The following is a 17,078-nucleotide window of genomic DNA, read 5'->3' on the forward strand; positions in this document are numbered from 1 at the left end:
ATATTTTCCATTGACATTTTAACAATCCAGTGTTTTAGAAGTAGGGAGTCTCTGGATGCCTGCGGTGGCTCACCATTCATTCCGTCACATTTTGAGTTTCCAACATTAAAGCAGGATGTCTTCATGTTGGCAGGAAGAACATTCCACCACTTATATTCGAATCCAAGAACGGGCTCCGTGCCAGCAGCACACGGTTTACACTCTGTCAGAGAAACAAATAAAAACATGAAACCTTGTGAATATGCCAGCAACAAAGAATGACTAAGCCTATTATGGGTGGCACTGTCTGGGTCAGAGAATAGCACAGATCTACAGTCATATTATGAAATGAAGACTGTAAAGATTCAGGCTGTTCAATGAATATTACCTAACGATACAAGACATGGGGTTTCATATGGTTTGATACATTAGGTTTGAATGACGTAGAACAGTGTTCCTCAACTCCAGTCCTCAGGGCCCACCTTCCGGTCATGTTTTTAGGATTTCCTTAGTATTGAGCAGGTGATATAATTAGTGTCAATGCCTTAGGACTTACCACAGGTTTTCATTCTGTGAGATATTCTCAAATCCTGACCGGTAGGTTGGCCCTGAGGACTGGAGTTGAGGAACTTTGACGTAGAATATACAAAGACAGTACATTAGAGGGGTTATCAGATTTTTTTTTACTGATGACCTATCCTCATGGTACGTCATCAGTATGTGATCGGTGGGGGTCCGACAGCCAAGACCCCCGGTGATCAGCTGTTCGAGAAGGAATCAGCGCTCTGGTGAGCGCCGCGGTCTTCTCTCTGCTTTTCCTAGGCCAGTGACGTCACATTCATTGATTATGTGGCCTAGAAGCCATGGGACTGAGTGCAATACCAAGCACAGCAACTATACAATGTACGGCGCTGTGCTTGGTGATCTGTGAGAAGGCAGCGGCACTCACAGGAGCCCCGATGCTATTTCAAACAGACAATCGGTGGGGGTCCCTGGGTGTTGGCTGGGGATGGAGATTGTCCCGAGGATAGGTCATCAGTATTAAAATGTCGGTAAATCCTTTTAAACTTTATGGGCACTTTTGATTTGTCCAGAACAAATTGTATGAATAATATATGCAAACATACTGTACATCTCCCCCTATAGTGGTGATCCCAGACATTACTGCGCAGCAGGGATGGTACTAATAGCTTAGAGCCCAGTGTCTCAATCTGTGGTACAATCACTACAAGAGTCCTGAGCCCTCCCATTCCTCCTCATGACATGACCACAGTAAGGAGGAGTTTGACTGGAGCTGTGGTTGAGCGTACACCCTGCTACTCCTATGGATAGGAGATAAATGTTCATGAAAGTCAGTAACCATACAGTGGAAGGCTAGAGTACTAATGAAGATCCATAGCAATAGCGACTGAGTGATTCCCTTTCACCATCCCTCCACAGTCAGCTCACCTTGTATGCCATCAGAAAAGGTCCCAAATGGGCAAGGAGAACAAGATGTCCCATTGCTATAAAAGCCTGGGTTGCAGGGGGGGCAATCTTCTTTGTTCCCAGAAGCTGGAAGCATCATTGCACCAGAAACATCTTCTCTGCATATCTTTGGCTCAATCCATTTATACATGATCTGAGTCTGTCAGACAAAAAACGTCAGTGTTACTTTCACTACTGCTGTGCCACTCAAGATGTTCAATATCTACTAAACATCATATCGTCACTTGGCAATGTGTTTTTGAGATGCCCGCCCACTGTTCTCAATGGGATTCCACCTCGGTGTCTATATAGTCACGGATTACCACAAGGGACATGACACAGTTTCTGCAGTGGGTATCCACATTATTAGTCCCATTGAAGGAGGCTTAAGGCGCAGGTGGATCCACTGCATGCAAAAGGCAAGACTGCTGCAAAAATCCAAGGGTCAACCTTGGACATTTCTCTAAAAACATATTGCACATAGTGTATAGAAGAAGACTTTCAGCAGCTTTTCTACAGGCTGCATGTTTATAAACTGGGAACTTTCTGTTCATTGAACCTTTACATTTGGTCAATATTCTGTAATGGAATAAACACTGTAACCGAACTATGTTTCCTTTAGATAGATTGCATTATAATCTAGAAATAACTGCACATATAGGGTACGCCAAAAAATTGCCATAAAAAAGCTGCTTGCACAAAATTTTGTGAATTTCTGGAGGCTTTGAGACACTTTTTTAAAAAGTGGACTGAATGGGGCAAGGAATGGTTGTGTAGGAAGTGGGCGACAGCCAGCCCCGCACATTAACTATACTCCACACAAGAAATTGGCATAGATTATACTGGAAATATACACTAGCTCCTTTTCCAGCATAGATTTCCATTTTGGAGCATGGACTTGCAAATTATTAACATTAATGCCTGTTACTTATTGTGGAGCATCTGATGCCAGCTGAGGTTAGATTACAGGGATAATGTACAATGAGGTTAAGATTTGAAGTCACTTTTTTGGAATGTCTGCTGTTTTTAAGGCTTTTTTTAAACAAATTTAATTTACCAATTGTTTACACGAATTACTAGTGATTTTTTAGTCTAAAGTCTAATTCTATTTATTATAAAGGTGCCGTCAGCTTTTACTCCACTAGGGCACTGCAGTACACTTGCAACTTTTTTTTGCAACTTTTTAAAAACTTAGTCTGGCTAAAATGTAACTCCACCTGCAAAACATCTGTGCACTCCTATGTAAATACAAAATGTCGGGCATGGCCAAACCTCAAAAAAAAGTCACAAGTGCATAAATTTGTCCGAGAAGCTACTCCACTAACAATTGTGTCAAGAACACTCCACTTTTTTGGCACGAAGCCTTGCATCCATTACCCCCTAAGACTGACATTTAATACACTAGTCATTATAAATGTCCCCTTTAAAGTACCTTTCCTTCATTGTCACAAGGAGTGTGTATCTGAAACATATCTTTAGCCGAGCATGGAGGACGAGTTAGGCACTTGCTGGCTCCTTCATCTGAAATGCATAAGATTCACTTTAATGACAACATTACAGTTTGTATGTGAATGCCTGTAAAAAAATAATAATAATAATAATAATTCTGCTCTGCTGCGTAGATCCATTGACTATACCCTTACCCATGGATGCATACCATCAACTGGAATCAACCCTAAAGCTGCCCAAACACATTCAATAGGTGTTGGCCGAACCATTGTTTTGCCGACAGTTATCTCTCCTGACTTCCTAACAACTCCTCTATACACATAAACTGTATGTGGGTCCTATGGGGAGAAAGAAGAAAACTTCTTCAGAGAGAACAAAAAGGATCGGGCAAAAGATTTTCATTTTGCCGATCCTTTTTTCCCCCGACATCATCTGTTGTGTGTTCCGCTTACACATTACAACCCAATAGACAGGGACGGACCGGGAACTTAAAGTGGCCCTGGAAAAAAAACTAAAAGGGGCCCCATGTTGTAGGTAAGTCCTAACTTATAGAAGAAGGGGCAACATAAGTAGGCAGGGCCAACAGAAGTAGACCGGGCCAGCAATACTACAGTGCAGCACAAAATACTGCCTCTCCAAACCAAATACCACAGTACATAACAAAATACTCCTGCCCGGGACACAAAATGGTATCATCACCCTGAGGACAGCAATACAGTTGAATTCAGGAGAGACCTGTAGCCAGTGGCTGGATGTATACGTGCCTGATGAACCTATATTAATGCTGAAAACATCAGATCTTTATGTACTTGGCTGATGGCCATAAGGAGGGCTTGGGCGGCCCTCTGGCCATCGGCCCTGTAGAGTCTTTGGCCAGTCTGCCCCCTGGCCATCGGCCCTGTAGGGTCTTTGGCCAGTCTGCCCCTGCCAATAGACAAACAGGTAAGTTTATTAAGATCATATTCATAGAATACCTGAGTATTGTGTTTCCAGGTTACATTTACTGCATTCCTTAGCTCCTTTGTCTGAATACATGTTCCTGGGACAGATCTTGCAAAAAGAAGATCCTGGTTTATCGCTGTATGTACCGGGTTTACAAGGAAAGCATTCAGATGTGTATGCAACTCCTATAATAAAAAAATAATAATACATATGGTAAAAAAAATGTTAAAACAAGAATTCCTAGAAACAAATGTTACTGACAGCAAAGAGCCATTGATAACTATAGACTGGCAGAAAACAAGAAATTCAGTTAAAGGGGTTTTCCAGTAATAATTACTTCTAATCTAATGCTCGCAGCCTGCATCCTGAAATAGAAAATTCATACTTACCTGCTTCCCACTGCTCCGGTCCTCCGCTGTATCCATGTTCCGGTCCCCAGAGAGTTTACATCTGGTGATGCAAGGGCATGGTCGCTTGCTCCACTGCAGCCAATTACTGGCTTCTGCAGAGACATGGCCACAAGCAGCACATCCCTGCTAAAGCGCAGGAGGTGCGGAGGACCAGAGCAGTGGAGAGCAGGTAAGTATGAATTTTCTTTTTCAGGAGGTAGGCTGCTGGCTTTACATAAAAAGTAATTATTACCAGAACACCCCTTAAAGAGGACCTTTCACCACTCCTGACATGTCTGTTTTAATAGCTTCATGCATTCCCCGTGTAATAACAATTCTGGAGCATCTATTCTTATGGCTCTATGTTGTACTATTCCTTTATTATTTCTACTAGAAGTTATGAATGAATTGCTATAAGCCTTCAGTAAGGGTACAGAGGGGAGGTAACCAGTTGGGGGGGTGTCCCTGCACAGACTGACAATGGCAGCACTGATTGGATAGAGTGAGTCTGTGCAGGGACACACACCCAACTGGTTACCACCCCTCTGTACCCTTACTGAAGGCTTATAGCAATTCATTCATAACTTCTAGTAGAAATAATAAAGGAATGGTACAACATAGAGCCATAAGAATAGAGGCTCCAGAATTGTTATTACATGGGGAATGCATGAAGCTATTAAAACAAGCATGTCAGGAGCGGTGAAAGGTCCTCTTTCAAAGAACTAACACAATATTTAACTGGACTATTGCTGTACAGATATACTATACCTACTTATTTTGTACAGGCGACAAGTTTGTTCATTTCATTTCAGGACAGCAAGTTAAAATCACAAAATATAATCCCATCAAGTTATGTATTTGGATTTTAGAAATAATTCCTCCTTTTGCAAGTGAGACCTTAAAGGGACACTGACAGGCCCTATAAACATATTTAGTTATTCCTATGCAGTCATAGATCTATTAAAGTGTATTCCAATGATATAAGAGTACCCCCTGTCCGCATGGTAAACCATGTAAAAACAACTTTATATTGATCTGTTAATCACATTTCTTTATGCACAAGGGGCGTTTTTTCTCCTACCTTCGTGCCCAGCCGTGCCTCAACTGTCGCTTCCTAGTGCCGCCCAGCTCATTATTATTCACTGCGCTCTTACATTCCCCGTTCCTGTCAGTTGCCACGCATGCCCGAAAGATACTTATGGGCATTGGTCTCAATCGGACCATCTGCGCATGCGCCGGCACCCTCCCAAGCCTGTAATTGAATCCAGCGCTCTTCTCTCGGGCGCTGGATTCAATTACAGGCTTGGGAGGGTGCCGGCGCATGCGCAGATGGTCCGATTGAGGCCGATGCCCATAAGTATCTATCGGGCATGCGCGGCAACTGACAGGATCGGGGAATGTAAGAGCCGCCCAGCGCAGTGAATAATAATGAGCAGGGCGGGGCTAGGAAGCTAGGGCGCGGCTGGGCACGAAGGTAGGAGAAAAAACGCCCCTTGGGCATAAAGAAATGTGATTGACAGATCAATATAAAGTTGTTTTTACATGGTTTACCATGCGGACAGGGGGTACTCTTATATCATTGGAATACACTTTAATAGATCTATGACTGCATAGGAATAACTAAATATGTTTATAGGGCCTGTCAGTGTCCCTTTAAAACTGCCGTAGTCCATCAGGTATGCTTACAAATGTCTGGAGCGTAGTTTACCTTCAATAGTAATGTTCTTTATCATGACAGGCTTCACCACTTTTGATCCCAGAAGAATGCCAGTAGTTCTCCAATACAAAATGTTGGTTCCAGATTTTAAAGACACCTGCCATTATAAAATAAGAATGTTGAAGGAGTCATCCAGGACTAGAAAAAGATGGCTGCTTTCTAAGAAAAACAGCACCACACCTGTCCACAGGTTGTGTGTGGTAATTCAGCTCAGTCCCATTCACTTTAATGGAGCTGAGCTACAATACCAGGCACAACCCATGGGCAGTTGTGGGCTGGTTTTTGGAATAAAACAGCCATGTGTTTCTACTGCTGGACAACCCCTTTAATTTACTCATTTCCTATATTTGCTATTTGAAGCAGGACACATTTTACCATTAAAACAACACTAATGAATAATTTATACCCTGCATAGTATGAGAAAAGGACAGAAAATGCCAATGTAAAAGTGGAAAGTAGATGTGATGTCCTATTGGTGCTGTATGCCATGTATATGATCCTATACAAAAAGGGGTACCAATCAATGGCTGAGGCTGGAGGTAGTGATTGGCTGAGCGGGAACTTCCTGCATGTCAAGAAGCACTAGCGGTGGACTTGAGAGAGATCAGTATGTTTTTTTTTATACGTTTCCACACAATTCTGAGATTTTTGTAAATAACTAGTATCATCTGGACAATCCCTTTAAGAACAGTTTCGTTTTCATTTGTCATAAACTGATATGTTGTTTTGGTTGTCTTTCAAATAATTTTGGCCTTGAAATGTTGACAGACAAAGTGAAATACATTGATTTCTGTATGGTTGAGGACTGCATCCTTGTTAAAGCACACTGGGATAATAATTAAGAACCCATACCGAATGTTGCATCCATTCGCTGTTCTCAGAGAGTTTCACCCACTTATCTGATGAGGAACTTGTTTCTTGACATTGGTCATTTTGAATCTGCCGAAGTAACAACATCCATTAAATAATACAAAGCACCATAGGCTATGGGCTATCTATAACAAATAAAACCCCATAGCATTATCTAAAGGGGCATTGTCACACTGAAGAAACATCTAGATAAATCCAATCAGTTAGTTGGCTACTCTCTCAACTTGGCAATCTGGAAAGATCATGAAAGTATACCAAAGGGTTAATCCTCAGGTATCACATTGTACTAGACCATCACATGTGCAGCCACATCAGGTGACATCAAGCAGATTAGTCTCTGAGGCTAAATTTATGAGCACAATTGAAGCTGCAGTCTGAGGGTGCAAAGTCGCTGCAAAATGATTTTGGTTTTGCAGTGATTTTGGGCAAATCTATGACTGTGAAGTGTGAACTTACCCTGAAGGTATAAGCTTAGGGCTCATGCACATACGGTCCGTGAGCGGGCCATATGTCCCGGAGTGGCATACATCGTGCGCACGGGAGCGCACAACATCATAGGTTACTATGATGCTGCGCGCATCGGGCCGCCCTCGAGGCTGTTGTCCCGCACTCATAATATCATATGAGTGCGGGACAATATTCCCGCGGGCGGCCCGATGCGCGCAGCATCATAGTAACCTATGATGCTGTGCGCTCCCATGCCACTCCAGGACATATGGCCCGCTCACGGACCGTATGTGCATGAGCCCTAAGCCTCATTTACACATCCGTGTTTTAGTCAGTGATTTCCATCAGTGATTGTGAGCCAAAACCAGGATTTGGAGCCTCCACAGACATGAGGTATAAGAGAAAGATCTGCACCAAGTCTGTGTTTAGAGCCGCACCTGGTTTTGGCTCAAAATCACTGATGGAAATCACTGACCAAAACACTGACGTGTGAATGTTTTGCAAGGACTTCAAATACGTATTACGTAGACTTTCTGTGAGATTCTTCATGAATTCAAAAATTTACAAAAAGTCATGGCATGTTTTCTCTTAGAGAAGAAGAGGAATCTTAGAAGACCCCATATGGTGGCATACAGCATTCCTACAGATCCATACTAAAGAGCTGCAGGCATTCCATGTGCTTCTGTACTTCTGCCATCCACATGGCTCTGCCACGAGCATCAGCCCTGAAGGAGCTTTCAGGCATCTGCCTTGGAAGAGAAATTGCCAGCATGAAAATGCAGTCCTATCTGTGGATAGCATGTGACAGAGCAGAAGGAGCTGAACGAATGTATATATATATATATAGCTTTGTGGGATTCAGTATAGCGTGAATTTCATTCATTTAAACCATGCTCTTTTTGTGCTTAGAAATCCAGTGGCCAGTGTGAGGCAGTGACAGGCCTCATGGCTATTCGGTGAGGTGTATGGCAGGTTTTTCCATCTCTTCCCCGTCAATCAGCAGGTCTGAGGCAGCACCAGGTGCCACAATTATTACTGGGAAGTAAAAGCCCATCCCAGACGGTCAGTTGGGGGTTTGGTTACAACCAGAGGCCAGGTGAGGCTCTGGATGTGTGGTTTCAGCCGGGCTTGGCTGAGAAACCATGAGGCTGGGAAATAGCCAGGACTGACCGTGTTACAGCCTGGGGGCATGTATAAGCTTGGCTGAGGAAGCCGGATCTGACACTGTATCTGAACAGCACTGTATAGGTGAGTCAGGGATTGTATCGTAGGTTTAGTTAGAGCCCAGCCGGGCATGTGCTTGTTTATTGTTTTGTTGTTCTGGTATTGCTGGTGTGCCAAAATAAATGCACTGTTTGGACTGCAACACGGTTTTCAGCGAGATATCTGTAACCGAAACCCCCAGAGATAGAGCTAATCCCTCACACCAGTCCTACTAAGTGATTGACAGCCTTCCTTGTATGACTGTGCAATCACTGAGAAGGACCGCCCACTGGACTCCTAAGTATAGAAAGAACAGGCATTTAAAGTTATACTGAATCTTATCAGACAAAACTTTAAACAAACCTGCTCAGCTCCTCCTGCTCTTCAACATGTGGCCTGCAGATCAAACACCATGTTTAACATGACTGGTTCCCTTCAAATGGTTTACACTTAGTAGCTTTGTTCCTCTATAATATAGTTTTTAAATATATATCAATTAAACTTAAAATCAATCTTACAAAGAATTCAAAAAAGATGTTGTTGTCGAAGTATTGGTACTCAAAGGACACAGAACCAGATTTCTTCAGATGCACAGCGTAGATAAGAGACACAGTGCAGTCATCCCGATTTGATTCAACGTAGTTTCCTCGAGGAACCCATGAAGAGCTGATTAGACAAAATGTAAGCATAATAAGTATTAGTATCATTTCACCGCCCTTCTCATAAAACATCATGCCTAGAGATAAACAAATTTATTGGAATTCATTTTGGTCCGATTCTAACAAATCAGATTTGATTTGGATACAAATAAATTCGACCAGAGTCAGAAGTGCTGAGAAGTGCCCTGAAAAGTGGTGTATGAGACTCTGAGGTCTCCTAGGATTGTATGCAACCCCTTTCAAGCTCTTTGAAGAGCATTTGTTAACATGATCAACCCTAGTAAAACAGGCATACTGCCTTGCAGGGCTGCTTGTGCTGATTAAAATGACACCTTTGGTATATCTGTAGATATCTTGTCGAGATATTTGGGTTTTTATCAATATGTAAATCAGCTGGTTCAAGCACCAAGGGGCTGGACTGAGCCTTTGGAGCAATGCTCTTGTGACACCCCTCTGAGCTGGGCACCCCCCTCCCCCCTTGATTGACAGGGTTAGCCCTGTATTTTCATGCTTATATGACTACAAAAAAAAATCTGCTAATCTTGGTGACAAATGGTGATAAATATACTGGAACAAATAGTCACTGATGGTCAAGGCCGGCGTCAGCACCCGGCATACCCGGGCAAGTGCCGGGGCCCACAGCTCCTGCGGGGGCCCACAGCACAGCTGCCAGAGGCCAGAAGCAATGAGCGCTTCCATCAATACAGATGGAAGCGCTGATTGCTGGAGTGCTGGGAGCTGAGGTCCTGTCACTCACTGCTCAGCTCCCCGCGCTCCTCCCCTCCTTCAGGCCAGCCGCGCTCTGAATGGTGAAACAGGAAGACTTCTCCCCGCTCCACCATTCAGCCTGCAGGCACGGATCACACTGAAGGCATGTGTGGGCGGTCCGGTAATCTGCATAGGCTCCGCCCACACAGTGCTGCAGAGCGATCTGTGCCTGCAGGGAAGAGAGGACTGTGAGCTTCAGGAACAGGACAAGGTGTGCAGTTACTGTTTTTTTGTTTTGTTTTTTAATACAGAGGGGTCACAGAGGACTTTATTACTATGGATGGGGCACAGAGGACTTTATTACTATGGAGGGGGCACAGAGGGATTTATTACTATGGAGGGGGCACAGAGAACTTTATTACTATGGAGGGGGCACAGAGGGCTTTATTACTATGGAGGGGGCACAGAGGGCTTTATTACTATGGAGGGGGCACAGAGGGCTTTATTACTATAGAGGGGGCATAGAGGGCTTTATTACTATGGAGGAGGCACAGAGGACTTTATTAATATGGAGGGGGCACAGAAGTCTTTATTACCATGGAGGGGGCACAGAGGGCATTTCTACTATGGAGGGGGCACAGAGGGCATTACTACTTTGCAGGGGGCACAGAGGGCATTACTAATGTGAAGGTGGCAAAATGGGCATTTCTACTATGTAGGGGGCACAGAGCCAGAGGACATTACTACAATGAAGGGGGCACAGTGGGCATTATTACTGTGAAGGGGGCACAGTGGGCAATATTACTGTGAAGTAGGCACAATGGGGATTATTACTATGAAGGGGCCACAATGGGGATTATTACTATGAAGGGGGCACAATGGGGATTATTACTGTGAAGGGGGCACAATGGGGATTATTACTGTGAAGGGGGCACAATGGGGATTATTACTGTGAAGGGGGCACAATGGGGATTATTACTGTGAAAGGGGCACAGAGAGGGCATAACTACTGTGAGAGGGCACAATGTGGGCATAACTACTGTGAGGGGGCACACTTCTGTACAAAACTACTGTGATGGTTGTACAATGAGGGCAATACTACTGTGAGGGTGTACAATTTTTTTAACGTATGGGGCGGGGGGTGCTAGAGAAAGGACCCGCCCCGGGTGCCAAACACTGCAGGCACGCCACTGAAGCAGGGAACTATTTGCTCCCCGCTCCGCCATTGAGCTGCCAGCGCTCCACCCATCGTCCTGCTGATCTGTGTAGGAGGAGGAGCGGGGCTGGCTGGGAATCAGCCTCTGCTCCTCCTACACAGCAGCTCAATGTGTCACAGTATCCTGCTGCTGCTGATGGGGAGCGCAGATCATAAAAAGGAGCCAGGTAATTTAGAGGAGGAGTAGTTATTGTTTGTTTTTTTCACTTCCTATGAAAGGGGCACATCTGAGCATAACCACTGTGAAGGGGGCACTAAGCACATATCTTGGCATATCCACCATGAGAGGGCACATATCTTGGCATATCTACTGTGAAGGGGGCACACATCTTGGCATATCAACTGTGAGGTGTGTGACACAGTGATAGGTTTGGTCTGGGAAAACAGGTATTTTCCTCCCAGCATGTGCTGCTGGGCTGATTTACAGCCAGGTGAGGTCAAATACCAGACCGGATTTTAAATGCCGGTCTGGGTTTTGGCAGCACCTGGCTGTCCTTAAATAGGTAGCTGGGCTCAGAAGTCAGCTCTCTGTGTTGGGATCTGGGAGCCTTGTGTCTGGATGAAGGCTTGCTACCTGTTTGGCATAAAAACAGGTTGGTGCTGTGAATTACCACTAATATCGCAAGGTGACTTTTTGTTTGAATATGACTGCTTGTTTTGTCACTTGCCTAAAGTGTGAATAAAACACTGAACTGTTTGATCCAAAGAACTTGTTGTTGCCTCTATACTGCGTCCGCTAATCATGTCTACCAGAGTGAGTCCCCACAGGGGGCACATATTTTGTGGTATCTACTGTGAAGGGGGCACATATCTTGGCATCTGTACTGTGAGGGGGCACGTATCTTGGCATATCTACTGTGAGGGGGCACATATCTTGGCATATCTACTGTGAGGGGGCACATATCTTGGCATATCTAATGTGAGGGGGCACTTATCTTGGCATATCTACTGTGAAGTGGGCACATATCTTGGCATATCTACTATGAAGGGGGCATATCTTGGCATATCTACTGTGAGGGGGCATATACCTGTGAGTAGACCTGAGGGACTGAAACACTGGGTAGAAAATAAAAGTTGGCACATAAGGACTGATTCACATATATCCGCTCTCTAGCATGCTCTTTGTTAGGTATTTAATCTATAATACATGAAGTTTCATTGCTGTAAGCACCGTGCAAAATGCCACAAGGGGGCCCACTGAGACTTTATTGCCCAAGGGCCCAAATGAACCTGGAGCCAGCCCTGCTGGTGGTCCAGCATTGTGGACCCTGTAATAATGCTGAATAAGTCACTGGTGCCAGGGTGTTAGCAAAACCATGCATTCCAATGCATGATATTGCTAAAGTGCTCTGGAACCTATAATGGTCCCAGCGCTCATTGGTGACAGCAGAGACTCCTGACCAGGGAGAGAGGGCTGTCTGAGGAGGAAAACATATGATCCTCACAATCCTCCCAGAAGCTGTGCTCTTCCTTGGTGAGAGTAAAAGAGGGCATCTGCTGGGAGGATCACGAGTATTGTAAGTTCTCCTCCTCATACTGCCCTTTCTTTCTGGTCCAGAAGCTCCATTGCCACCAGCGGGCCCTTTTATTGGTGGTAGTGGAGCCTTTGAACCAGGAAGAGAGGGTAGTATGAAGAGGAGAACACATGATGCGCCCAGTTTTTTTGTTTGTTTTAGTCATGCAGGCACCAGAATACAGGGCCGGATGAGCTGTCTCGCCCTGTCAATCAAGGGGGAGGGGGGGATGCCCAGCTCAGAGGGGTTTTCAAAGAGCAATGTTTAGTTGGCCCTTTGGTGCTAGAACCAGCTAATTTACATATTACTAAAAATGCAAATATCTCAGCAATGGTTCTACCTACAGGTGTAACAAAAGTATTGTTTTTATCGGCATGATCAACTCTACCAGGCAGTATGCTTGGTTTAACAGATGCTCTTTAATGCCAAGACAGCATTAGTAATGTCGAAGTGACAGCAACATATATGACTATGGGTAAAAGGATGGTAGCCAGTGGTAACAAACAGCCTGTAACACACTGCACCCAGATTTTATTTTCAAATTAAAACATGGTCCACAAATTGGATCAAGTGAAGATCAGGTCGCTCTGAATTATTTGTTTTAATTTATTTCACCAAATTTCTTAACAGCTGTCAATATTTTGGTGATAATTAACTAATGATTCATGTACATAGTTTATTGCTTTTTTCATATTTTATTAAGAAATTTAGCAAAATAAATAAAAATAAAAAAAACCAGGGGGACAAAACCTTGCTTCACAAATCGAAACTGGAAATCAGCTGGAGTCCAAATTTTTGGAAAATTTGAGATGAATTTGATTTCTTTAGAATCAATTTGCTCATCTCTAATCATGCCTGTGCTAACTATAGACTTAATTTTGCCCAATATTAGGAACTACTCCATACATGTGTGAATGAGGTCTAATATGAAGTTAATGGGTTACTCTTCAAGTAACAGGTCACGCACGACAACTGCCATGACAACAGTATGTTTGTAGGCTTCACCCTATATACAAGAATAAGTAAATAATAATGTCATTGGAATGGAAGCTGCATTTAGCAAATATACAGTATTCGTTATCTACCAAATGCTTCCACAAAGCAAGATTTCACTTTTTACCTGAAATGTCAGTAATTCTGCCACTCCCATATGTCTTATCTCAGGGCATATGGAGAGATCTCATCGGCCTGTACTAGTGTTCGTTTTTCACGCTTCACCCATTAGCCCCATAACCAAGTAACACATACCTCTTGGCGCAGGGATATAGATACAATATTCAGAAAATTCCAACATATCAGTAAACTCAAGGACCCCACTGAGGTGACACTTTGTTTGGAAAGTGCATGTCTCAAGCAACATCCCTACTTTTCTTTTTTTGTTTCTTCAACAAGATTTTTATTTTTTTATGCTAATAATATTTTTTACGTTTAATGAAGGCACATACTTATCACAGCTATCAGGTTTGTTTCCAGAAAAGTCAGCAGTGGTCTCCATAAACGTTGCCACATTGGAAAATCCTGATGGCATCTCATCCCATTCGTCAAATTTGATCCCGGTTCCCAGTGAGTATGTTCCTGCAGCACACTGTGTGCATGACTGGGTTTTAATGTCCAAGAACTGGCCAGAATCACAGGAGAAAGCTGAAAAACATTAACGACTGTGAATACACTTAAAGGAACTCCATACTTGGTAGACAAATAAATGAAACATGCAATGCAAAATGGTTACAGTCCACCTGACCAAACACTGGAAAACCAGAATAACCATAACTATTTTCTGAGCTTGTCATGAAACACCGATCCATTTGATGAAACTGGCCAATCAGATTGACAATTATTTAGGAATAGATATCCCAATGTGATATGACACCCTGTACAGCAAGTTGTGACCATATTATCTAAGAGCAGAGCTGACTAAGCAAAGTCCACTATCTTAATTGGTTTGTAGGCAATGCGTATGAATGACATTCCTACAGACCAGAATTTCTGGTCATTCTTGCTGGACAGGCTACTGTAAGCTGGCCAAAGATCAGGTTCAACTCACTGTGTATTTTACATATCCCCTGGGGATTTATCAACCCTTGTACCAGATGATTCAGCTCGTTCTTTTAGAATCCATGTGAAACTACTGTACAAGACTACTTATAGTATAGGAACAGCAGAAATAATAATAAAAACACTGTGCCTGCGATAATTAAACCTTTTGGACATGCCCCCAAATGGTATAAAATAAAAAATGATGTTCTACTTTCTCCTGTGCCGTTCTCTGCACCACCGGTCCAATCCTCCTGCTGCTGCAGCGGTGACATCCAGATATTTGCACATGACCGCTGCAGTCAATCACTGTCCTCAATGATAAATTGCTGCAGTCTGTAAACAAGCAGCGGCAAGAGGACCAAGCTGGTGGTGCAGAGAACGGCGCCAGGGAAAGAGGTAAGTATACCAGCGGGGTTTTTTTTTTTCATTTACACCTCTCAGCGGCATGTATGAGGTTTTTAATTGTCTCAGTCACCCCCTTTAAGGCACCTTAACTTATTATATGAAAGTAAATGAGTATATATGAAAGGGGGCATCAGGAGCTCTTGGCCAAAAAAGCAGAAAACCATATAAAATGTATGAACCCCTTTATTTTTAGGAACATAGGGGGTCAATTATTAAGACCAGCATTTTAGACGTCGGTCTTAATAAGCCCCTGCGCTGGCTGGATTCGCCAAAGTTATGAAGAGGCACTGGCCTATATATAACTTTGGCGTATCCAGCTTCCAAGCTGTATTACATTTAGACCATTTTCTACACCTAAAACTGCAATAGAAACTGATGAATGAGGATGGGCCTGCCGGCTTTTTTAGATCTGGCATGAGCGTGAAAAAGTCGGAGATTTTGGAGCAAATAACCTTTGCGCAGAAATCTGCGCCAGAAATACGCCTAATATAAGCATATTTCTGATCGTAAATGACCCACATAATTTCTGGGTCATTCAGTTTAATGCTGTGAAGTAAATCGCGCTAAAAGTTTGCCTTCCTGAACTATGCGCTGAATCTGGCATATGTCATTGTAAAGTACATAATTGCATACGGCATGCATAGGATGCCATACATAAAAGTTATAAGGTGCTTTTAAAGGAAGGAGAAGTCCAGCTCAGGTCAGGTGTGAATACGTGGCTTATAAAAGTTATAAGGTGCGGTATGTTTTTAGCAGTGGCTAATACAGCAGCTCCACCTGCTTAAACAATGTGTTTGTTGAAAAGTCCTGGGGCATATAAGTTTTGTGCCTACAGGTTGTATCCAAGAAGAACGAAGACTGTTTCTTCAGCACCAACTATTGGGGATATACACCCTATAAGTCAGGAGTGCACAATCTTTTCTGGTTGGGGGGCCACATTGTCAGACTGAACCAATTCCGAGGGCCGAAAAATAAAACTTAAAGGGGTTGTCCAGGCTTATAATATTGATGACCTATCCTCAGAAAAGGTCATCAATATTAGATCTGTGGGGGTCCGACACCCGGCACACCCGCCGATTAGCTGTATGGGGAGACGGCGTGCGAAGTGCACGTGATGCCTCCCTTCCCTCTTCCTGCTCAACGCTGCTGTCTATGGCAAAGCAGCGGTGAGCAGGAAGACAGAAGGGAGACAGCACGTGCACACGGCGTGCACTGTCCCCTCATACAGCTGATCAGCGGGGCCGCCAGGTGTCGGACCGCCACCGATGTGATATTAATGACCTATCCTGAGGATAGGTCATCAATGTTAAAAGCCCGGACGACTCCTTTAAAGCGGTATTACCAACTGAAACACTGCATTTATAGCATATTGTACGTACATATATATACACTCACCTAAAGAATTATTAGGAACACCATACTAATACGGTGTTGGACCCCCTTTTGCCTTCAGAACTGCCTTAATTCTACGTGGCATTGATTCAACAAGGTGCTGATAGCATTCTTTAGAAATGTTGGGCCATATTGATAGGATAGCATCTTGCAGTTGATGGAGATTTGAGGGATGCACATCCAGGGCACGAAGCTCCCGTTCCACCACATCCCAAAGATGCTCTATTGGGTGGAGATCTGGTGACTGTGGGGGCCATTTTAGTACAGTGAACTCATTGTCATGTTCAAGAAACCAATTTGAAATGATTCGAGCTTTGTGACATGGTGCATTATCCTGCTGGAAGTAGCCATTAGAAGATGGATACATGTTCTCATTCTGTTTACGCCAAATTCGGACTCTACCATTTGAATGTCTCAACAGAAATCGAGACTCATCAGACCAGGCAACATTTTTCCAGTCTTCAACAGTCCAATTTTGGTGAGCTCGTGCAAATTGTAGCCTCTTTTTTCCTATTTGTAGTGGAGATGAGTGGTACCCGGTGGGGTCTTCTGCTGTTGTAGCCCATCCGCCTCAAGGTTGTGCGTGTTGTGGCTTCACAAATGCTTTGCTGCATACCTCGGTTGTAACGAGTGGTTATTTCAGTCAACGTTGCTCTTCTATCAGCTTGAATCAGTTGGCCCATT

General features: G+C 43.7%; 1 protein-coding gene across 1 annotated transcript in view; it reads right to left on the minus strand.

Moving 5' to 3' along the window:
- ELAPOR2 (endosome-lysosome associated apoptosis and autophagy regulator family member 2) overlaps positions 1-17,078 on the minus strand; it is a 115,570-nt gene that overhangs the window by 47,097 nt on the left and 51,395 nt on the right. The window contains exons 3-10 of the mRNA XM_040413134.1: positions 14,006-14,201; positions 8,982-9,129; positions 6,796-6,882; positions 5,935-6,040; positions 3,870-4,022; positions 2,879-2,967; positions 1,429-1,606; positions 74-202 (exon numbers count right to left, since the gene is read on the minus strand). Of these exons, the coding sequence (XP_040269068.1) occupies positions 74-202; positions 1,429-1,606; positions 2,879-2,967; positions 3,870-4,022; positions 5,935-6,040; positions 6,796-6,882; positions 8,982-9,129; positions 14,006-14,201 (1,086 nt within the window). The remainder of the gene's footprint in view (positions 1-73; positions 203-1,428; positions 1,607-2,878; positions 2,968-3,869; positions 4,023-5,934; positions 6,041-6,795; positions 6,883-8,981; positions 9,130-14,005; positions 14,202-17,078) is intronic.

Source organism: Bufo bufo, chromosome 1 (assembly GCF_905171765.1).
Source record: "Bufo bufo chromosome 1, aBufBuf1.1, whole genome shotgun sequence".
NCBI classification, from domain to species: Eukaryota; Metazoa; Chordata; class Amphibia; order Anura; family Bufonidae; genus Bufo; species Bufo bufo.